At 35.9% G+C, this 24,694-nt stretch overlaps 1 protein-coding gene across 6 annotated transcripts; it reads right to left on the reverse strand.

Annotated features, from left to right (window-relative positions):
• Positions 1-93: 93 nt before the first annotated feature.
• Positions 94-23,584, reverse strand: Nt5b (5' nucleotidase B). 6 transcript variants are annotated; one of them, XM_070282910.1, is made up of 9 exons: positions 23,036-23,584; positions 21,553-21,775; positions 20,628-20,716; positions 2,926-2,999; positions 2,646-2,859; positions 2,438-2,584; positions 1,607-1,727; positions 582-1,547; positions 94-520 (listed from the first exon to the last, which is right to left on the reverse strand). In XM_070282910.1, the coding sequence occupies exons 2-9, from the start codon at positions 21,643-21,645 to the stop codon at positions 380-382; spliced, it is 1,845 nt and encodes a 614-aa protein (XP_070139011.1). In that variant the 5' UTR covers positions 21,646-21,775; positions 23,036-23,584; the 3' UTR covers positions 94-379. The 6 variants fall into 6 exon arrangements, with proteins under 6 accessions (XP_070139011.1, XP_070139010.1, XP_070139009.1 ...); XM_070282909.1 differs by having other exon boundaries at positions 21,553-21,788; XM_070282908.1 differs by having other exon boundaries at positions 21,553-21,828.
• Positions 23,585-24,694: the final 1,110 nt, after the last annotated feature.

Raw genomic sequence — 24,694 nt, forward strand, 5'->3', positions numbered from 1 at the left:
TAGGTTTTCCAAAAATCTATATTTTAAAAATTTTAAAAACAAACTTTTCTTAAAAAATTTAAGCCCTTTTTCTCCCTAAATAAAAAAACCTCCTTTCTCTTCACTTTACAGCAATTTATTTTTCTTGTTTCTTACATTTAAAAAAAACACACATTTTATATATATAAGTCTATATATATTATATATATATATATATGGAACCAGCTAATTTATAATATATCATATATGGTATATATAGTTTCACAAATCTGTGCTTCTCGGGTTTAAAATCGCCAGCAAAAATCGTACGTTTCCAAAAAAAAAAAAATAATTAGGAGTATCGGGGGAGGCGCGCAAAAATTCGTTGATCCTTGTTGTTCCTTTGAAACGTATCCTCTCTTTAATCCTCGGAAGCTTCACGGAGCTGCTGCTCGGAGGGCGACTCGGCGCCACTGGCCGTCTCCTCCTCCTCGGAATAGTCCTCGTCGTGGGTGTGAGTGACGACGGTGGGTGTGGAGGGGCGTGTGTGGACAATGGAGCTCTGAAAAAGGATAAGGATAATAAATCGATAAAATATAAAGGATATAATATATATAGCTCACAGCTCGATGCAAATCCTTGGCTTCTTTGGCCGGCTGCTGTGGCTGATCACTGCCAGCTACAATCCTACCAGGTGCTGGCTCATCTGGGGAGCATGTGGAGCCGGAAGCCGTGGCCGGAGCCGGGGCCGGAGCTGGAGCCAGCTGATCGTGAGCGACAGTGGACTCGTGGGGCAAGAGCATCGCCGGAGCACGGAACATGTACGAGAAGGGATAGTAGATGAGATTGAGCAAGGTGGCGGCATAGACGTCGGCATATCGCACCACCTGGCTGGAGAAGAAGGTCTGACGCGATCCCGACCGGAAGAGGGAGCCCATCATGCCATAGGCCATGTCCATTTTGTGGGTAACGTCGCGGATGCAGGTGCGCAGCTGGGATATATCCGGCTTGACCTTGGCACTGGAGTCCAGATCGCGATACAGGTCGCCCAGCTTTATGTCCAGATTCTGGAGCTCCGCAAACAACTGGCACTCATCCGTCCAGACGTGCAGCTCCCGGACCAGTTCCGGTACAATCAGGAACGTACGCCAGCCCCGGATCTTCTTCGACTTCAGAATGTCGCCGAAAATGTGATCACCCACGTAGAGGACGTCCTTGCCCTTTGCATTAATGAACTTGGTGAAGAGCTCACAGGACCCACCCGAGTACACCTGGCCGGGTTGCAGTGGTCCGATATGGGTGCCGATCTTGAGGCCACCGGTCTTGGTGTCCACCTGCCGGAGGACAGTGCCCTCGTCGAAGAAGAGCGGCTTGCGGGCATCCACCACAATCACATCGAAGTAGGTCTTCCAGTCGCGATGCGGCTCCTCCTCGGTGGCTCCATGGGGGAAGTCGAACAGATAGGTCATGATCTCATTGGTGTACGTGTAGTCGCTGTTGGTCAGCATGAAGAGCTTGGCTCCCGACTCTCGGATACGCGACAGGACAGTGGGCAGGCGAGCGTCCTTCTTCACATAGTGGGCCATGTTCTAAAGGATAATACAAGTCGGTCAAAGATCTATTCTATATAGTATATAGTATTACTCACCTGAGTGGTACGACGCTTCAGATCACCATCGGAATGCACCCAGTCGACGGCACGACGCACGTCCTGGAAAATCGACTTGTACGTGAAAAGGAAATCGCCAGCTTTGATGCCGCGTTCAACGCTGTCGGGGGAAAGAGATGGGTGGTAGAGTCGAGTGGAGAATATGAAAAGAGATGGGTAGAGAGGGGATAGACAAGAAAAAGGTTAAGAAAGAGAAGGGAACAAATGCTTAAAAGTTCTAAACTTAAATTAGTTAAAAAAATTTAAAAAATAAATGGTTTTATAGAAACCTGTTTCGAACTCAAGACAAGTTAGTATTTTAATTTTAATAGTATATACTATTACAATAATAATAGTATAGTATTTTAATAGAAAAGTAAAGTTAAGAAAGCTAGGGGTAAGAGTTCCTCAAGGTTTCAAAGCTTAGCGTAAGGATTCTTCAAGATTTTTAGTAAAATATATTTTGGTTTAAAAAAAATGTAATCAAAATATGATATAATCTTGTTTTTAAAACAAAGTAGAGTCAGTATTTTACAATATTTTTATTGTTTTTATAGAAAATAAAAGTTTAGGAAGCTAAGGGTTACAGCCGTCAAAGTTTTCGGTAAAATATCATCCCAAAAACATATTTTAGTCTTCAAGAAAATTTTAAAAATATATTTAGAAGATAATTTTGAATTCTCTGTGAAAATATGTATTTAATAGCACTTCTAATTTTAATATTTTGTGTCTTCAGTACGTTTCAAGTTGTAACTTTTTATTTAAAATTTATCAAAAATCTCTGCATTTTTCTATAAAAACTATAATTTTCCTTAAAATTAAGCAACTTACCGAACAAACTCATTGCTGTTTGTGAAAAAGTCAGTAAGACAGGCCAGAAGATAGGTCTCCGGCAGATTGAAAAGCGTGTTCAAGACATAAACACGCGACTCGTCTAGTTTGAGAAACTTATTTGGATATAATTCATACACCTGGTGGCTAAAAAAACATAAGTAAATTAATATACAGAAATTAATTTATATAATTATATATAACTTACTGCTTTATAAACTCAAAGCCATGGACACAGACCAAAATATTGCCATAGGCATCAACTTTGAGCAAATTTCCGTACAGTGTATCGAACCAGAGACCACGAACGGGAAAAGTGGGATCATATTCGAACTGAAGGATCTCCTTGGGATAGCCCATTTGGACTAGACGCTCCTTGACGAGATTGAAGCCCAATTGCTCATATTGCGGTGACTTGTACTCTATAAACGAGGGTTATAATATTTCATAAAATAATATGTAATTAATTAATTATTTTATTTATTTACCTGCCAGGGTATAATCCATGTCAAAGCCATAGTACTTGATGTTCTCCAAATGCAGTGATCTGTTCACAAAGACTCTGAAAAATACAAAGAAAATAGAGATTTTTTAAATAATTAAAAAAAAAAAAAAATTAGTGTCTACTTTTAGGGTTTTGTGGAAAAAGAGGTTTGTGTTTAAAAAAAACACTGCCTATTTGATATATTATAAAGTAGTAATAGTATCTATACACTTAAAATGTTTCAAATATTTATTTCTTAAACTATTTGTAACACATTGTATTTGTATTTAATTTTTCAAATTTAAAAATATTCTCTTTGGCGGCAAACACCTGCATTCTGTTAAAAACAAAGTTCCAGCTCTGTTACTCTGCACCTTCACGCAGCTATTGTGACTCTTAACAGCACCTGCACTCTCACCTCACTCTCACTCTCACCCACTTTCATTCTCCGCGATCACTGAAGGGTTAAACTTTTCACCATCTCTCTCTGGTGCGTCGGTTTGCAGTGTTCTTTTGTTTTAAGCCTTAAAAAGTGCATTTAAATCGTCAAAGTCTTAATTAAATTTAAGCAAAATAGTTAAACTAATAATAGTTATACTTCCGGAATATGTGATTAGTGAAATTAACTATTTATTTCAAGTTTTTAAACGAGTTCTATTGAAATGAGGTGACTTTCGTTTCGTGGCCGCCGCCGGCGTCTGTTGTGAGAGTGTTTTTGTTTTGTTTTTCTTTTGTGTTTGTGTTTGGCACTTAAAGTTTAAATTATTAACAAATACAGTAATTTATTCCTTGTTTAATAGAAATATATGCCTTCCGATCGATTTAAATGGTGTTTTTGTATTAAAATAAAAAATAATGGTGAAAAATATGGCCACTGGCCATTGCATCCATTTTGTGTTTTTGTTTTGTTTGTTTTTGGCAAGTCCTGTTAACTACTGGCACTTCTGCTTTTATTATTCTTTTGAATGCATTTTCGTAAATATTCAGTTATGCACTTTTGCAATGTACATGTAAATATACATATACAACATATGTACAAAGTCTGAGGAACATGTAAGTTACATATATTTAAAAATTGTTTAAAAAACTATTTTTATTTGCCTTAAAAACTTATAATTTTAAATTAAAAAAGGTTCTATTTTAATAGGGATCTTTTATAACCAAGTTTTTATCTATTTTTATTTATTTTTGAAACATTTTCACATTTTTTAAAGCCATATATTTAGACATTCTAGTATACTATACTAGTATTACTACTATATACTAGTAGTAGTAGTAGTACTAGGTATTTAGTATAGTACCTATTATAGTACTAGACTACCTAGTATACCAACGTATATTATACCAGTTTATTGTAGTATTTATAGTATTATTTCTAGTATTTATATAAAACACAACATTTCCTCATTTAATTATGGAATCTTTACAAATATTTTCACTCTTAAATCAATATATATAATATATTTTCAGTTATTCTATAATTCCTTAATCAATATAGATTATAAATACTTTTCTGGAATGTCATCCGTCGATCGATTTGTCTGATCATTCGATTTTTTACTATACAGGGGCTATCAGGGGGGTCAATCGTGGGGGGTTATCAGCTCCCGGCTTTCCGGTGCATGAAAATGGCGTGAAAAACTTTGCATGTGCCTTTGGGAAATGGCGTGAAAAGCGACGATGGCGATGTACAATTTCCCAACTTTGTGGCACATTTTTTTCATTTTTTTTTTTTATATATCCTTTAGCCAAAAGTCCTGCGGTCAGCAATTAGTGTTGGCAACTTGCTGAGAGCGGAGGGGGGTGACAGCAGAGGGGAAGACAGTGTGGTGACGCCTTTTTTTGGTTGTTCTAGCGGCCACGCCTTCTTTTGCGGGAAAACTCATTAGCTGCGCACATGGACAATATTTTGATGGAATTTAAAAAAAAAATACTTTTTTTGGTAAAAAAAAGAGGGGGGTAGGGTATAAGGTTTTTTTTTTTTTAATTAATTAAGATTTGAAGAAGTATTTCTGGAATTTTTTAAATAAATTGTTTATGTTTTATATAAAAAAGAAGGATTTTCTTTGAAGTGAAAAGAAGAGAAAAGTTTGATAGAAAACGAAGCTTAAATACCCTTTATTTTTTAAAATATATAGAATAAGTCTGAAATATATAGTTAGCGGATCTTTTAATGACTAGAGATAAAAAAAAAAAGACTTCCCATTTAAAATTATAAGCTTTAATCTTGTACAGGGGTATATATAAGTCATCTTTTAGACTTTAAAGAGCTATGTATCTCTATATTGAGCATAAATACCCCCCTTCCGAAAATAAGAACATTTAAGCTTCTTGACTTTTTGTCCTCCTTTATTGGAATTTTCTTTTTTTTTTTGAGTTTTTATGCCCCAGATATCCTTATATTTTTTTTTGGTGCCCCATGTTGCATAGTGTTTGGTATGTGTGTGTGTCCTCTCCAGTAGTGACCATGCTGTGCGTTTATTTATTCTGTGTTCCGTTCGTCCCTTTTAGCAATTCTGGTTGACTTGAACATTTGCCAAATAAGCGAAAAAAATGAAAAAAGCAAACAAAAAAAAGAAAAGTTGCATCCTTCCACTTTTCACTTTTTTCCACATTGTTGGGATGATCTTTATATTTTGACCCTCTTTTTTTTTGGCATATTTGGTGTTAACCCAAATTCGAACAGAATGCATAAATCTGAGACAAAAACACACACAGAGCCATAATTAATTGTGTCAGAAGCAAGTTTGGTTTTGGAAATATATGTATAACCCTTCCCTTAATCTAAAAATAATAAAAGCCAAAAAACCCACTTTAATCATTTCTGATCAAGATTTTGTAGACCTTCCTGTTTAGCTATCTCTATGAGACATCTCTCACCCCATCCCATTCCCGACTAATCCCATTAATTCAAAATCTCTTAAATCTCTAAAAATAATCTAATAAATGCACAAAAATGTCACTAATGCTTTGTATGCTTGTATTTGTTAATTGTCGCCGTAATGCGACTGATTTAATGGATCTGAGATTCTATAAATAGAGCCCTCTATCCGTACTTATACCCATACCTATACCATACCGGGAAATGCAGATTATTATGTGGTCTATTGATTGGCCCCGACATTGTGCGCGATAGTGTCACACACTGCGTATGAGCAATATTTACATTTTCATGATTTTTCCTACTTTTCTTGATTTTCTTGCTTTTATTTGTCTTTCATTTGAATTGATAACAGAATCGGTATATATTTTTGCATCAAAAATTTGTAAAGTGCGTCAACAAACTGATTGCCGGATTGGCAGTGTTTTCATTTTTCCCAAAGGTCACACAAAAGGTATAATTAACATTCTATATAGTATAAACATTATATATATTATTCGTATTTTTTGTATTTTCGTGTTTTGTTTATGTTTTTCTCGATTAAGTTATTTTTTTTTCCATAATCAGTACATTGACTTTCTGCTGATAGGGGGGGGTATTATTTTGGGTTATTGTTTGTAATTTGGATTGTTTTTCTTTTTTTAATGTTTTTCAATGTTTTTAAATAATTATATTAATGTAAGGTTTTTAAGTTTTGTTTTTTAAGTGGTTTTAATTGAAGAGCTTCTAGTAATTAGGAGAATTTGAAGCAAAATATTAATTAAAGCTTTACTTTAAGTTTGAAGGTTTCTATTTCTGTTTTTTTTTTTTAAATTTAAAAATTCGTTAAAAATAAATGGTAATGAATTTAGCTAATTTAGGTTATTTTTGAAACCTTAACGCACTTCTTGCTTGCTTAAGTATCACTTAAGTGTGCCCGTTTCTACAATTACTTAAATAATACCCTAATAATACCTCAAAGCTAGACCAAGCGTGTCCTTAATACTAAATATTAAATATGAATTTGAAATAAGTCTAAATAAAATATTAATTTTTAAAGTTTACAAGATTACAAATATTTATTAATGTTGGACTATTTTTTTAAATATATGCAGTCTTCTTTCTTTTTGTTTATATTTTCCAATAAACTTTATCCAAAAATAATAATTTTTTAAGCCCAGAATAAATTTAAATTCCTATATTTTTAATTTCAAAACTATAAGCCCCATTAAATTTAAAGCAAATACAAATTTTTTAAGTAATTTCTTAATATTTAATAGTGACTAGGTCTTGAGAACTATTAATTCATCAACTTACGCATTCTGTGGCAGATTATTGCAGATGTTGCTGCTGCAATGTTGCAGTTGCTGCTGCTGTGGCATGTACTGCTGCCACATGGCTGTTACAGCTCCTGCTCCTGCTGGGCGCTTAGTGTCCGTGGCAGCTGCCACCGTAACAGAGACCCTGTCGCTGACATCCTGACCATCCTGGCCAAGACCAAAATGCCCTTTAAATGCCCCCCCTCCTGTCCAGTTGCCATTCCGACAAGTATTTTGTTTCTCGAAAGTGTTATTCTTATTGTTGTTATTGTTATGCATTTTTCAACTGAAAGTAAATGGTATTACCCCCTCGCTTGAATTTGTGGCTTGTGGAATTGGTTCCCTATTTTTGTGTGCATTTTGGCCATGCCTGTAAGTCTGGATTGTCCGTCAAGGATGGAACCATTGTCCTTGGTGGGGAAGTGCTACTCTGAGAGCCATTGCTGTTGATTAGATTCGCAGCTGCACATCCCTCGGAGCACATAATGGCCATAATTCAAGACCCACCCACTCAATTGCTCAGGGCCAAATGGCTCTCTCGGTTGTAAAATCAAAATTCATATCATGCCAATGCAAGTTTATCAATTTCCTACTCATCTCTATCTCCTCGGACTCGGACTCGGACTTGGACTGGACACGTGGTCAACATGGGGGTGGAGCATGAGAGCATGACGGGTTGGAATGCGTCATCCTATGCGTTCCGTAATCTCCCCCATTGTTAAACTAGCAGGTTGCAGTAGCTATATGTAGTTGCCAGTCTATTTTAAACAGAATGGCTCCCTTTCCCAGTAGCGTCATTATCGAGTGACGAGTGCAGCTTGCAATCGAGACATTCAACTGACGCTGACGTGGGGAATCTGCCACGTGGAAGGTGTAGTTATTATATACTTTTGGCTATAATTTCCCCAAAAAATATCTTTGAATGACATTTGATCTGGAGGGGCTAGAGGGTTAGGAGGTGCTACCATCTTCCCAAGTGGTTCTGATAGGAGATCTGATAAATTAATTCAAGTCTCTAAGCTCTAATAGCTGTCTATAATTTTAAAAAAATGTTTCTAAGCCAAAAAGTGAATATTAAAACTCAGAAATAATACTCCCAAGTTCTATGCCACTCTAGGCCCTAAAATAAACCAAATAAGTCCTCCAAAAACCTCAATAAAAAGCTTAATTATTATATTTATCATCACAAGTACTAGTACTAGTTCTAGTACTAGTACAAGTACTAATCAATTGCAACAACTATAATCAACCATCAAAGATAACAACAATTGCTTTTACATCCAAGCCTTACAAGTCCACTATAAGACCACAAAAAATCCACAACTATTTCCAACCAACCTACAACTAGTTAGTTAGTAGATCTAGTGCATATTTTATTGGCAGATACAAGAGTGCTCACTACTAGGACTATTAATCAGATTCCACAACAATAACCAGAAGGAGCAGCAGAAATCAACAATTCACAATCAAGAGGAGCAATCATTGTGGCGGTTAAGCTTCTTATATCCGCTGGCTCTCAATTGATAAGTGAGCTTCCTAAATTCAATTATAGCCGTGTCCGCAAAGTGTTTCCTCCCCCCACTCCCTCCTAAGGCCTATCCACACAATTCACTTTCACTTTTGGCGCCCCAAGGCCCTCCCTGCCATCCAATTTGGTTACAAGGTCATGTCGGCATCTTTTTTTCTTTTTCTTCTTAGAGAATGGAAAGGGGACCACCCCGCCCGCCCTTTGGTGTTTCCGACTCCAATTAAAATCAAAATGGCAAACAGGAAAACAATCGAGGTGCGGCCAAGGAAGGACTAGGGACTAGTGTGGTTTCTATTGCGGTTCTGTGTGTATGTATATCCCCATTCCCACTGTAGAACAGCATCCAAGTAGGGTCACCTATGTGGTGGTCCCTATGCGGCGCAATTGGGCGATAATTGACTTAATAAGCATAACCACAAAACCAAATAGTCTTGCACGCACATACACATTTGTGGACACAAGAGGCTCACATGTGTTGCTGCCACACTGGTCATCTAGGTTGGTGTTGTTTTTTGGTGTTTGAAGGTCATCGGGCTTAGGTTTTGGGTTTTAAAGATTAAAAGGGACCTTTCTTTATTAATTGATGTCCTAAAAGTATTTATAAAGCTATTCTTTTAGTTTGATTGCCTTAAAAGCTTGGTCACACTATAAAAAAATAAGGCCTAACCTCAATTAGAAGATAAAATAGGTGTTATTTTGATTAAATATATAAAAATATAGAACAACTTGTTAAAACATGAGTTAAGAAACTAATCTGATAAGGAAACTATTAAGAAAAATATTCAATTATATATTTTTATGGCTTTAAAAGCTTATAACCATGGTCACTCTGTTTAAGAAATTATGGGTCTCTATAAAAGAAAAATGCTCACCTTTATGTAGCGGCCAATAAATAAAAATTATTTTCATCATTAAGATCAAAAGTATTTAAAAACTATGTTAGAAAACTATTAAGCCAAAAAAAGGGTACAAATTCTATATTTTTTCTTGCTATCTTGATAATTTTTAACCATGGTCACACTAAGAACGACAAAGCATAACCTCAAATAGAAAAATAAAACAAAGCCAAGGCTTTTATTAAGTTAAATCCTTATAGCTTTGTTAATATCAAATAGAAAATGCGTATAACTTCTTAGAAAACACTACTATAACAAACGCAGAGCTATACCTCTATAGTTATCCCCAAAAAACACCCTCAAAACCTAGCTGACCAGTGTAAGCTGTCTGGAGCACTGTGACAAAGCAATTCGCAGTTCACTTCCGACACGAGTTTACGTCTAATTAAGGCCTTAATTGCCAGTAGCACACCACATCAACACACACACTGTGCACACGGAGGAGGATTTTTGGGGGGAATCCTTCTGTTGGAGGATTCAAGAAACGGAGGAATGCCCACCAATCGCCCGGACTGCGCTCGAGGCGAAAACAAACTGAACAGAGCTTAGAACCAAAACGCCGAAACTAGTAGTGCCTGGTGCCTAGGAGGAGGGTTGTTTATGGAATGCGTGGGATGTGGATTTGGTGCTTTATTTTTGGAGGTACGCATTAGTCTATAGACTAGTCCGGCTAGTAAACACTTTCCATTTTCATTGACGAGAACCGGGGGCCTTAGTATCGCGTGCGACCTTGACTACCCTGCTGAAGGGTTGCTATTTTTTTTCGGAGGTCCCCTCCCCCCTAAAATTGATTGAGGGCCAGGCCTAATTAGGGAGGGGGCCCAGTGGACAGAGAGACACCCCACACGGGATGATGCTGGATGTGATCCACTAAGTGAACTTAATCAAATTGCATTGTGTGAGTGGTGAGTGGGAAATCCAATTTGTAGAGACCACCAAATGGGATGAAAGAAGAGCCGAGACGAAGCCGCTGTTTAGCTTATTTGGTTTCCAAAATTTTTATTTTAATAATAACACACACAGACTAATACTGAGACTGATACAATAGTACAGAGTCCAGTTGCTAGATTATACTAGGTCTAGTCCTAAACAATAACAATATTCGAACAATTTTTGCAGCTCTCTTTCTTCTATGCTCCTCACATTTCAGTTACTGCGCTCGTGGTTTGGGGCCACCATCTCCTCCAGCATCCTTTATACCACTTCCATTGAAAGGCTTCTATGGGACGAAACGGATCCGGTCTTTGCAATGATTCCTTAATTATTGCGTCCACCAACTCCATGCTTTTAATAGCCTTGTGTAGCTTCTTGAGATTTTTCGCTATCTTGCTCCTAACCTTTTTATCCAAATAGTCCGGCTGCTTGGGACGGTAGTACGCCTGTCGCTTGTACAACCTGATGGTGAGGGTTGGCTTCCGGGGGCTGTGCTTCATGTTATTTAGCCATAGACTCCAACCGAAACGACGGTTTGCGTCCACCAGACTCATGGTAATCATTGTAATCATGACGAACCACTAACAGAAATCTATTTTCAAAATATACGACGACTACAAAGAAAACCTATAACTATCCCTAAACCTATGTTTTTGAAATGTGAGGTCTGGCTTATAGGAAAGTTAATAGTAGAATGATAGAAACGTTAGAGAGTACTAAGAACTATAAGACTAAGGCTACTAAGTTTTGAACAAAAAAAAATAAGATTTCGAAAAAACAGGGCTTGGTTTTGAACAAACAAAGTAACTATTTTTAGTTAAAAAGAGACTCAAATAAAGTATAGAAGCTTGAAACGTTTAAAAAAAAGCTTTAAAAAGAGCATTGTTGGTCCTTTTTCAGAGTGACCGGACTTTGTAAAGTATGCCACAAAGAGACCATCTATTTTTCTAAAAAGCTAAGCTTTTAAAACTGCAAACTGGAACAAAAAGAACTAAAATTTAAATGAAAAAGAAGCCAAATGAACAGACCTGGCTTATATGATAGCCCCTATCCTCCCCCACCTAAAAAACCCAACCCACAATGTGACCATCTTCAAGACTTTAAATCCACAAGCTGGCAATGCTACCTGAAAGTGAAGTGAAAGTGCAAAACATCATCATCGAATGCCACCTTGCTGTCAATAGTTTGTGAACTATTTTGCAACTGAACAGGAGATGAGAAACTACAAACTCGAGGCACGAACAAGAGAGCCTAGGAGCCAGCATCCAGCATCCAGGAGCCAGCATCCAGCAACCAGGACCTCTTCAAACAGATCCCTCACACGTGCCACACGCTCGCCCACCGCTTAGCCCAAGGAGCAGCATGTTATTTGCATTTTAATGATGCAATGCCAAGGCGAACTGCATCGAATCGAGTGAGTGGCCTTGAAAATGCCACAAAGGATAAGAAATTGGGTGAGTTTTGATGGTTGAGGGAGGATGAGAGTGAGGGAATACACACCCATAAATCATCACCAATGTCCCCACATAATTAAGAATGAAATGCCAAATTAAATCCACATATTAGCCGCAACATTTCTACCTCAAATATCAATATATAGTATATTATGTTTTTAGGCAAACACACATTCAAATGTAATGGGTGGAAATATTCCAATTTGCAAATTGTGACATTTGTTTATTTTGCGACACTTTCCGATTAATCAAAATATTCACAGCATCCAGCATTGAAATCAAAGCATATAATCATCATAATCATGACCTTGACCTTTTTGACTAAAAATCAAATGTATTTATTTTGGAAAATGGAATGCCCAAAAATTAAATTGGAATTTCTTTAGATGAAGAAGTACATATATCTATAAACATGTACTTTCCTTTTCAAGTTCTTTCACTGCATTTTTAATATAAAGTATTGTTTACATTTGTTTCTTTTTCGAATCATATAATCATACTTTCCTGGAACTAAACAAATTCCTGACCTTTATGGTTTCTATTTAACTTCTGGTTGGGTTTATTTTAAATTTATTGCCAAGTCTATCTATTTAACGCATTAAAATACAATAAATATTCGGATTTTTTGGCTTTAAAATTTATATAAATTATGTGTGTAGTTTTTTTTAAGAGAAAGTCGCAATTAGTTGGCATTTTTTACGGTCTGGGTAATTCGCATAAATTAGCCATTGCAATGTGCCACAGTTACAAGCCAAAATAATAACAAGAAAATTTTAACTTTTGTGGGGTAGAGGAAGTTTTAATACCCTACTCTATGATGGGTAGATAGAGAAAAAAGAATGGGATATATATATAGATATAGAATATATATATTCTTAACAAAAAGACCATAACTTTGAAAATAACAGAAGGACTTGCAAAAAATGCATTTTAGCGGACAGACAGACAAGCGGACAAGGGCTATAGAATGGTTATAGTCCACTTAGTTGTTATACCCTTGCAGAGGGTATTATAATTTTGTCCAAAAGTGTGCAACGCAGTGAAGGAGACATCTCCGACCCTATAAAGTATATATATTCTTGATCAGGATCACCTCCTGAGTTGATATGAGCATGTCCGTCTGTCCGTCTGTCTGTTTCTACGCAAACTAGTCTCTCAGTTTTAAAGCTATCGTCTTGAAACTTTGCACACACCCTTCTTTCCTTTGCACGCAGTATATAAGTCGGAACGGCCGGGATCGGCCGACTATATCCTATAGCTGCCATATAACTGATTGATCGGAAATGATATAACTTTGGTGTTTTTAAAGTTAGAGAGTTCAAATTTGACGTGAGAGCTATTTATGGCAAAATAATACGACATGCCAAATTTCATAAGGATCGGCCGACTATATCCTATAGCTGCCATATAACTGAACGATCGGAAATGACCCAACTTTCGTGTTTTTGAAGATAGAAAGCTGGAACTTGGTACGGATTATATTCTTGGTCAGTTAATCCGACCTACCAAATTTCATAAGGATCGGCCAACTATATCCGATGTTTGCGATATATATCCGGTTTTATCTGCAAGGGTATATAAACTTCGGCTCCGCCCGAAGTTAGCTTTCCTTTCTTGATTTTCTTTGCTTTATATCTTATCCTAACAAGAAAATAAGGTTCTATACCAAATCTGAAGTCAATAGCTTTAAAAACAAGAGAATTATTCGCAAAAAACCCATTTTAGCGGACAGACGGACAAGCGGTCAAGGCTTTAAAGATAGCTTTAGTGCACTTATCCCATTTATTTCGATGTATATCTATTCTTGACAAGAAAATAAGGGTGTGTATGGAATTTGGAGAAAAATAAGTGAAAAATAAGAGAATAGTTCTCAAAAAAACCACTTTAGCAGAGAGGCGGAAAAGATTAACTATAGCTATCTATAGGTTGGACTTCACTTTACCCATTAATTCCAATTTATATGTATTTCTGACAAAAAAATGAAGGATCTAAACCAAATTTCAAACCTATAGCTTTGAAAACAAGAGAATATTTGACCAAAAAAGCATTTTAACGGACAGACAGACAAGGACTTTTAAGCAAATCAGAATACCCTCTTTTGTTAGTGCCATAAAAATACTAATAATAAAAATAAAAAAAATAACCACAATTAAATTGAAAAACCACTGCCGCAACTGGAACAAAAAGAAAACATAGCAAGTCCCAGAAGCAGATCTCGTTTTAAAATAAATTTAGCATGTGAATTTCAATGAAATGCAAATTGCATTAAAGTTTTTTTCCCCAGCAACCCCACCCTTGCCCACCACCCTCCTCTACCATGATGCAGCCGTTGCAGTTTGGTCCTGCCACAGCAGCAGCTCCTGTCGAGAATGTTCGCAGCGTTTCCGGTTCCGGGGCTACGCAATAAAAGTTGCCAACTACGTGACCCTCCCCACCGTTGAGGATTCTGGAAAAATTTATATATATATAGAAGGAGGGGGGAGGGGGTGTTGGATGACATGCCTGATTTAAGACAATCATGGGAAGCTGGCAAAAAAAAGGTGAAGTTGGCCGAGACAGGTACAAAGTCGCGTTAGAAAGAGACAGTGGCTGGGAGACACGGTCTTTGGAGCGACAGAGACAAGGGATATTGTTTGCATTTGAAAGCGTTAAAGGGCGAAATGGACAAAAGGGAGGGGGGTGGTGGGGGTGGTGTTGGTGGGTCACGTAGCTTAAGGTTGAATTAAAAGATACACTAAAGAAAACTAAGGAGAAATAGTCACTAAGAAGCTCTAGAAGTCTCTAGAAATCAAAAAAGACTTCAAATATATATATTTTTTTTAGGAGAAATAATATTTTTAAAGCTTTAAAAAATTTATATAAAATATTTTAAATATTTCTAAAATATAAACCACATTTTTTTTACAGTGTAATTAGCTTTATAAAGGCATTAACTTTTAAATAATTCACCCCTAGAATTTTAAAACTTAAGAGAAACTTGTAATAGTCTTAATTTTTTAAAGAAATATTACATTTTACGCCCTAAAAAAATATTTAAAATATTTTTCATATCTCCCACAAATTTTTGCCAGTGTAATCTGGCCCTATAAAGCCATTACCTTGAGAATTATTCGCCCATAGAGCATAGAACATGAAACCCTGAAACATAAATATGCCAATTTAGTTGAATGATGATTGAGGAACTGAGGAAGTAGGAGGTCCAACTGCCCACCCCGAGTGGGCGTGGCAAGCTAATCTGTTTTGATTGGAAACGGAGATTAGATACACGAGAGGGGGGGAGAGGGGGGTAACTCATTAAAGCACAAATTTGCATTAATTGACACACAACACAAAATACAACAAGCAAAAGAAATCCCAAATAAACTCAAATTAAATGATCAGGAAAAGGGGGCCACATGATGGGGATGGTTTGGGGAGGCGTGGCAGTGCCACGACAATTAGGCACTTTGCCAAAGAAATGTGTGTATGTGTGTGTGTGTGTTTGTGTTTGTGTTTGTGCGACACGGCCAAGGGCATGTTCATAACTGTAAACAGCAGATGGGCTTGTCAAGAGTTCCACCCCAGCAACCCACCACCCCGCTATAGTACTTGGAAGAGCCCCCGGGGGCTATATTACTATTGGAAAACACTATTTCTTAAACACAGATGTTGTTTGGAAGGTCAAGACCTAACCAAATAGAGTTCTCAGAGCCCAGTTCTCTGTTTAGTGTGGTAATACGAATAAATCGTAGAATATTATACGTGCTAATCCCAAAGTTCTCGGGTAAGTCAGGGCGGAACGGTGAACGATAAGGGTGCATGATTCAATCAAGATTAGGAAAGGAGATATCACTGAAAAGTATCGCTGTCGAAACGGTGAGGAAATAGGAGTTACTATGTACTCGGTGAGGTAATACATCAAAGTACTACGGGTTTTGGGTTTTAAGATCTCAGCCAGAGATTACTAGAGTTTTGGGTTTTAAAAAGATCTTTACAGGTCTCTAGGAGGTTTTTCTATTTAAGACTGGCTTTTTGATTAGTTTTTGGTTCAAGAAAGACTATTTTTAATCTATTTTTGGTTTGTTTTTATTATAAAACGTTTTTTAGGAATATTATTCAGAATAAATGTATTTTTTGAGTAGGAAATAGACTAGAAAGTTCTCTCACATAAGATTTAAAAGGTTTTTTTTTTGCTCAAGTGAATTTAGAGAACTATACCCATGGGACTTAGGATCCTATAATGCTTGAAACCCCAGGATCCAGAGATTATAATATCTTAACCATAAATATCTTAACCATAAAGATCGATAATTTGAAGATTACCGATCAGTGTTTTAAGGAATTACTCTTACAAATGCTATAAGAGAACTATACCCATGATATATTTTTAAGAAATTTAAAAAAAAACCATCGGATTTAGTTTGAAAATTTTAAAAAATTTCAAATCATTTCAAACTTTGTCCTTAGACAACCAGTTCCAATTTTTTTTTTTTATTCTTAAATATAAACAGTTCCCTAGAAAGTTCTAGCGTCTACTTGACGTACATATACTTAATATATGTACATATATTGTATGTGTGCGTGCGTATACTTAATATTTAATATAATATAGACCATATACTTGATATTTTGAATAAAATTTTTGCTAAACAAAAATTCTAAAAAACCAGAAAAAGTTTAGTTTTTAGGATAAAAATAATTTATGAATGGTAACCCCTTTTCTATGTTTTTTTCTAAGCTTTTTTTTTTCTAGACTTTCAGTTCGGGTTTTTTTTTATATATTTTTTTTAATTAAAAAAATTAACATCCTTTGATAATAAAGCTTTTTAGAATTAGTTTTCCTTAACAATTCATTTATAGATTTAAAAACATGACCCTAGCCCAGAATATTCCCGCTTATACGTGGCGTATACTTGATATGTTACATGACGTACTACGTATACTTGACATTTCCCCAAAAAAAAGTACTCTATTGTTTTTAAAAGTTTGCCCCTGCTCTCACCTGTGACCCAATTCACGCTTGTGTCCATGGTAGCCCGGAGTTCCGTCCGCTCCCACAGCCACGCCATTGAACACCGACTGATCCATATCCGCTTCGCCTATCGTCTGCTTGCGTTGCCTCTCGATTAGGGAATAGGATATGGCATTTATATCGGAGATGTCATTATTTCGTGAAATGGGAGTGGAACTGGAACTAGATTTCGTTGTGCTGGAACTGGAATGTTTTGGCTGCTGTTGTTGTTGTTGGGGTTGTTGGGTCTGCTGCTGCTGCTTCTGTGGCAGCTTGGTTTGTGGCTTCTGCAGCGGTTGTGGCATCTTTGCTATTTGACGGATTAAATGGTCACAAATTCTGCGACGCGTTGCTGCTGATAACAGACCGTTGGGGTGAATAAATTCGAAGAGTGGGGGAGGTGAGTGAGAGAGAGAGAGAGAGAGAGAGCGAGCGAGCACGATAAATATCTTATCAGCTGTTCGGCGACGTCACCGCGATTCGCGCGATTTCGCTTGGAATGCCTGGAATGATCTCGCGTGGCAGAGTCTAGTCTCTCGACTCCTTTCACACACACACACACACACACACACCGTACACACACTCACACCCCTCTTACCCTCTCGTGACTTTTCACTCAGTTTTCTTTTTTTTTTTTTCTTTTTTTGTCTTTTTGTTTTGGTATCTTTTTTTTTTTCAATTAAAGCTTTTGTTTTTTTTTTTGGTGAGTGTGGAAAATACGATCGAGACGAACAAAACAAAATAACAGAAAAAAAGGGTAAGAAACAAAAAGACGATTGGCGATTGGCGGCGATATTTCCTTCTAGAGCTGCTGGCAGAAAGGCAACAATTTCGGTCAACGTTCAATTTCAATTTCAGGCGCTCAGTTTGTTTGTTGATGCTTTTAAACGTCGTCGTTTCTTCGCTTCCATCGTGGAGCTCTCTCTTGGAGCTCTCTCTTCCCTCTCGGGCGCTCCTCCAACACTCTCTCTGTTAACAATTTCAACTGAAAGTGCAATTGGGAATGGGGCAAATTTGGTGAGCAAAGAAAAGAGAGAGAGTGCCCCCCCATCGATGATGAGGAGAGCAAAGCTATTGGCGCATGCTTGCTCTTTGAAAGGGGGGAGCTCTACCATAATAGAGAGCAAAAAAGTAGGTATTTTTGATAAAGGTTAGGGTTTGTTTTTAAGAAATATGTTGCTTAAAGTTTTTATAAAAAGTTAAGTTAATCTAATAAATATAACATTTTTTTTTTAATTTTTGAAAGTAATGAGCTCCCCCTTTAACTCTCTCCTCCGAAAGCTTTGCTCTTTCTCTCCAATGTCTAGTCTTTGCTTTTTTTTGTTTTTGTTTTCTTTCGTAGATGTCAACGTCAACCTTTTTTTTTTTTTTGTTGGTAGTGTTGGATGCCTTTTATGCAATAAACAAAAAAAATGTTTTCAACTTTGTTCTGCTACCCATCACTCGCTCTGGGCATGATCAGCCCACCAAAAAGGTCAAAGTTTAAATACATACTAGTTTGTAATTACAATTTACATTTCGAATTGAATTAGTTTCAAATGGAGGTACTAGGTACTTTATCGAAAAAAAAGAGTATTACAAATTCCATAGGTTTTGTAGCGATCTCTCCTCTCTCCATTTCATGCTGGCTCTGTTTTATCTTCACGCCCTGCTAGCTCATTCCAAAATAGCTCATACCAAAAACCAAATACAAAAAAAAAAGCCCCCAAAAGCCAAACAACAAGTACACCCACTTGTGCTTATGGAAATTTTAGTGTGTCAGTCAGAAAATGCTTGGAAAGCGAATAAGAAGAAATGAAATTATGCACACAGGCCACAAAAACAACACGAATCACACGCATACAGCAGGGCTAACATAAATAGGAACGTATACGTAATAATTACTCATCTTAGAGGATACTAGAGGGGGAAAAAGTATACTTTTTGGGTGAAATTTTATATTTTTCTTATGGTTTTATATTTATGACTTCTATTGTTGTCTAGTTGGATACATAGTATGTGGCACACTCTGCCCATTTATGGCCAACAAGCCCACGCCCACTAGTAACTACAATGAGCTTTACTGTTTAAAAACAGAGAAAAAAATATACATATTTTTCAAAATTAAAATTATTTCTAAAACAATAAATACTCTTTGTTTTAAATATATATTTTAAATATTTTAATAATTTAACTAATTTCTTTCAGTGTATTTGTTTAGATGTGCGTGGGGGGTTTGTAACTTGGCTAAGTGGAATTTTTATTTTTTTTTCCTCTGCCTCGGACTGATATGCCACAGATTAGCGATCGAAAGGCCACTGACAGGCCATAAATAAATCGTATTATTTATTTGGACCATATTTAGGCCTCTATAGTTGAGGTCTTAGTTTATGGCCCATAATATGCAAATCCTGTAACACCTTCTGCAAACAGAAACAGAAAGCTAGAACAGGTAGATAGATGTCTGAATTAATTATGATTCCAATTATAACTTTGATGGGTGCGACTGGCAGTGACTTTCATAAATATTTCATCAGCCATTTGCATATCATATGAGTGTGTTTTCTGTGTATATATTTCATATATCATCTAGCCAAAATGGTAAGACTTTTTTAGGGGGGGAATACATACATACATAGTATGTGTATCAGCTCCAGCTGGGCTGGTCTCTTTGTATAAATAGATCTGCCTTTTCTGCCCACTCACTTAGCACCTTTTCGGATCGTGGCCAGTTTATCAATCTCTCACTCTCTCTCTTATGCATCTCTCTCTCTCTCTCTTAACTGCATCGTGTCAATGTCAATATGGAGATAAACGCATACACACACACACTCTACACTACAGTTTACACTGCAAGTTGCCTCAAAGTGCCCACTCATATGCATTTTTGCGCCTAACTAGCAATTCACTATAAACACCACCGCCCCCCTACCACTGCCCACTGCCCCGCCCCCTCCCACCTCCTACCACTTCAACCCGCTTATCTGTCTCACTGCCTTGGAAAGTCTCTAAAAACCGGGTGATAATGGCCCAGCAGCGTCACAAAATATTGTAATCAGCAGAAAAATACAAAAAAAAAAATAGTGGAAAAAATTTGCAAGAATTTTCTTTAAAATCTATAGACTTTTGTTATACCCTAGAATTTGAGAAAATATTAGAAATTGAAGTTGAGAGCCTCTGGTACTCGACTGTTGAAGTTTTCCACCATTTTCTCTTATTACACTGTGCAAAATTTGGACATTTTCTTAGAAATTTCTAAAATTTCTTCCAACAAGCTTTAAATATTACTCATACGCACTGTTGTGCTTCAACTTTATTCTCTAAAGAATAATAATACATATTACAGTAAACATTATCTTATCTAATAAGCTTAATATAAAACTTAAACTTACAAATATTATATATACTATATTTTAAAAATATTAATATAATCTTCTGTAGTTGCTGTTTTTAGATTTTTGTTTTTGTTTTTGTTATTATTTTTTTTACTGCGAGATAAGACGGTAAGACTGGCGTAGAAAACAGTGCGCTCTTGGCATTGACCATGGGAGTGATGGACTCTCTTTAATGTTGTTTACTGTTTTTGTTTTTTTGGGACAGTAAGAGACTCTTTAAATGTTTACCAAGAGTTTTTACACTGAGAGAAGTTTTATAGAGTAAAACTCTTTATAAAGTTTATTTTGTTTTAATTTTAATTGTAATTTTATTTTATTTTTAAAGTTATAATAAAAAGTTATATTAACTCACCTATGAGCCGCATGACGGTAATACTTTTTCGGCTGAGTGGACGCTGAACTAGGTCCTGGGGTATTGGGAGCCGAATCGTTCATATCGTACTGGAAAAAAAAGGAAAAACAAAAATTGAAAATCGGAAAATTAATGAGCAGCTTTCAGCCACCCACACACCCACACACCCACTCACACACTCGCACACTTCTAGGGATTATTAAAGTGGGATACTTGAAAGAAGGAAGCAGGCACTGGCTCAGGCTTAGAACAAAAACAAAAACAATAATAACTGAGAACATGGTTGGGGGTTGGCAGGGAGACGTTCCGTGAGGGGGCTGGTCGCCTCAAGAACGTCCTAGTCCCCCACATCTCCCCCCTTTGACTGACACAATTGGCACAAGTTTAATGAGTTTTGCTGCAACTGATTGATATGTGGCTGTCTCAGTGCTCCTGCTTCTCAAGAATCCACTATATATAATATATATATTATTTTCTCTACACGGACACTAAAACTAAAATATTAGTGGTTTAGAAATAATGAGATTTTTAAACATTTTTGTTAGTTTTTTGGTTTTTTTGGTTGAAAAAAAGGGATTTTTTTACGAAAGTAATTAGTTTTCTTCTAAAATGTGTGGCCATCTTATAGGCAGATTTTGTCAAGTTTTTATTTTTTTGAAGTATTTCTAAGAATGAAAATGTTTTAAAAGCCCTTTTTTAAGGCCTTAAAAGCTTTATTTTCAATAGAAACTATAAACACAAATTTTTTCAAATTTTTTAGGTTATAAAATGTATTTAAAGTGTAACCAGATTTTTGTTATAGTCATTTATATTTCATTCAAAAGTTTAATTTTTAAATTTTTCAGCTTAATATTTTTTTTTGGGCCCAATTTCTACTATAATTTCTACTCCCCCTTGCTTCAATTTCTCTCAGTGTAGTACTTACTTGAGTGGAGGGCGAGCAGTTGCAATATTCCCTATCGCAGGTCTTGACACAATCCTGCTGCGTCCTGGCAATTTCATTGGTCGTGGCCTGCATTTTGCCTAAACTGGCATAGAAGCCAATTGCCTTTCTTCTGCCGCTGCTGTTTCTGCAATTTGGGGCACGTTCCTGGATGTGCTTGTGGCTGTGACTGCCCTCAAGGATAGCTACTCCGTTACTGTGGAGCCTGGCAGCGGGAACTGTGTTAGTTGTAATGCGGCTTGTTAATTGGCGGTAGTACTGCAAAGTGTTTATTGAATGGCTTAAGATTCTCATTGCCAACCAAAAAGGATATGTGTGTGTGTGTTTGTGTGCGTGTGGGTGGGTGGGTGTGTGTGTTGGGCCAACTAAAAATGTAGGTGGGTGGGTGTTTGTGTGTGTGTGTTCTTAAGAGTATTTTTCTTAAAAATATAGTTATGCTTTTTGGAGAGTTTATATAACTTATAACATAGAGCTGGTATTTGTGAAATTTTTAATTGGTTTTTATGTTTAAAAAATTAAACATATTATAAAAACTTCTTAAAATCATATAATCAAATAAATACTTTAATATTTCTTATTTAATTTATTTTTTAAAATATTAAACAACAAAAATATAGGAAGTTTTTATAAAAAAAAGTAAATATTAAATGTTAAAAAATGACTAAAATGATATATTTTTCTGTTTATTTTACTTAAAATAAATTACAAAATTTTAATAAATATCCAAGAAAAATTTTTAAAGTTTAAAAACATCCTACTACATTTAAGCCTTCCATATACCAGCTATATATTTCTATTTTATTTTATATAATATATTCTATTCTATTCTCTTATTCTTTCTATATATTTCTATTAAATTAATTTCAAGAAATATTAACTACAAAACCCAAACCAAAATTGCAAAAAGGCCACCTCTTCAAAAGATTAAAATCCAAGGCCTAAAAGTAGGCAACATTATTATCTCTGCTGGTCTGCATTTTTGCATTTTTTTTGTTGAAAGTCAGTGGCCAGCAATATTTACGATAAGAGGATACGATATACACAACATACATATATAAGCGAATTATCTATATATCTATATGATTTTAATTAAGCAACCCCACTTTTATCGCATGTGGTGGTATGCCTACGCCACTGATTTGCTGATTAAGCTAATTTATCGTCTTTTTTTTGTGCTGCGTAATTGCGAAAAACAAGTTTATGTTTGTGTTTGTGTGCGTGTTGTTTTTGTTGTTGGTTTTTTGAGGCAAGCTGCCGGCAAACAAAAAAAAAAAATTGGAAAAATCACATGACGCCCTAGTAAAAAAAAAAAGAACCAAAACATATAGAAAATATCGATCTATCAAGGTGCCAAAGTAATGTTTTTGGTTGGAAGAGGTGGTAGGCTCTAAAAATACATATGCCACAAGCAACAAAACAAACAGCAACAACAACAAACACAAATATGAGTCATTAGGAAAAATACCTTCTTTGGAGAAATGGAAATCTGCTTCTTGAAGTTTTTTTTAGATTTTATTTTACAGTGTTTATTTTATCTTTTGTATTTTTTAATATTTTATTGAAGTAAATTTTTAATTAATTTCCAGCACTTTCGGCTTTTAGTTTCAACGCACGCGGCCACTATTTCATAACACTATTTTCCACTCAATATTTTTGTTGTAATTTTTCATCTATATATATATATTTCGAAAGTTTTCCAAAATTTCCACGCAAAAACAAGCAAAATCTCTATTTCAGTCAAAATAAAAGTAAAATAAATGAAACACAAAGAGTAGAACTTTTCTCTTGGAAGAATTTTGTAGAATGTGTGTGCCGATTTGGCTGTATGGCTTTCTTTTTTGGCGGACACGTTTCTACTGAACGGTTTTTCTATTTCCGTTGGCCGCTTTTCTTCACTTTTGTCCACTTTTCCACAATTATCTTTGAGTTTTTGTTTGAAAAAGTTGCTGGTTTTTTTCGGCCGCCGGATGATGTGATGTTAGTATTTCGACTATTTTGCTTTCGTCTCGTTTTCGTTTACATTTTGGACTGCAATTCTGACAGTTGACGCGCAGGCGCTCTTTATCGTTCTCTCTGCTTTCATCCGTCATGGGGAGCGGGAGTCCAATGATAAAGGTGCCTGACGGGGGGGGGGGGGGGGGGGTGGAGTGGAGCCCAGTCTGCGATGAGATATTTCTGCAGTTGCCGGTCAAAGCTCTCCCGTTGTTTGTAAACAATAGCTCATCCGAATCCAAGCTGGCAATGCTGTTGTTCTCTGGTTTTTTTTGGCGGGCTATTTGAATTTTAGAGCGTGGGTGGTGGAAAGTTCTCAGTGAATGGCCTTTTGCTTGGAAAATTATGAGGGCTTTTTGGCCATTCAATCATTTTAAAGATTTCACATCTCAAAAGCCATGGTTTATTTTTATTTGTGTTGTGAGGAAAATTCAAAGTGAAAATGGAATACAAAATTGTTAATAAATATATTTCCTTGTTCTTTTCTTGGAGGAAAATTTTGGTTTTAAGTTGGAAGTGTTAAAATTTAGTCTACAATGTCTACAACTATAAAAATCTTGTCTTAAAAATCAAATTGTACTTAAGAACTCATTTCCCAAAAGAACTCTCAAAATAACCAATTTAAGTAGAAATCTCAACTTTTGGTTGGAAAAACCATAAAAATTAGAATAAATTACATTCGCCTAAGGCCATTATTTCAATTACCTTTATTTTTTTTTATAAAAAAAAAGCTCTTAAATCGTTGGAAACTTTGTTATTTAAGGATCAACTTTGGGTGTTGCAATCTTTGCTGCAACAATCTCTTACCACTTGAAAGACTTTTTGAAGATATATATATTTTTTTTGGGTATTTGATACTCTTTTAAAGGTTATTAAAATTTTAAAAAATTATAAAAATAATTATTTTTAATTAAATAATGTTTAAAGAATTATTTTAAGTATGTCCGATTGTCCGTGTGTCCGTGAAATGTTTTCTAGAGTGAGTTAGAGTCAATTTTGAAGCTATGGACCTTAGATTTGGTATGTAGGCTTCTTCTATCTTGGTATCTGAAATATAAGTAGAAATAACAGAGATCGGTTGACTATATCTTATAGCTGCCATATAACTGAAAAGTTAAAAAAGCATTATATT

This window comes from Drosophila bipectinata, chromosome XR (assembly GCF_030179905.1).
Source record: "Drosophila bipectinata strain 14024-0381.07 chromosome XR, DbipHiC1v2, whole genome shotgun sequence".
Taxonomy (NCBI): domain Eukaryota; kingdom Metazoa; phylum Arthropoda; class Insecta; order Diptera; family Drosophilidae; genus Drosophila; species Drosophila bipectinata.

Excerpts from the sequence above, each read along its gene's own strand:
- Nt5b (XM_017252360.3), bottom strand. The coding sequence starts at position 17,206 with ATGCCACAACCGCTGCAGAAGCCACAAACCAAGCTGCCACAGAAGCAG. Across the intron at positions 2,860-2,925 it reads CATGGATTATACCCTGGCAG|AGTACAAGTCACCGCAATAT; the intron begins GTAAATAAATAA and ends CCTCGTTTATAG. Across the intron at positions 521-581 it reads CCAAGGATTTGCATCGAGCT|AGCTCCATTGTCCACACACG; the intron begins GTGAGCTATATA and ends ATCCTTTTTCAG.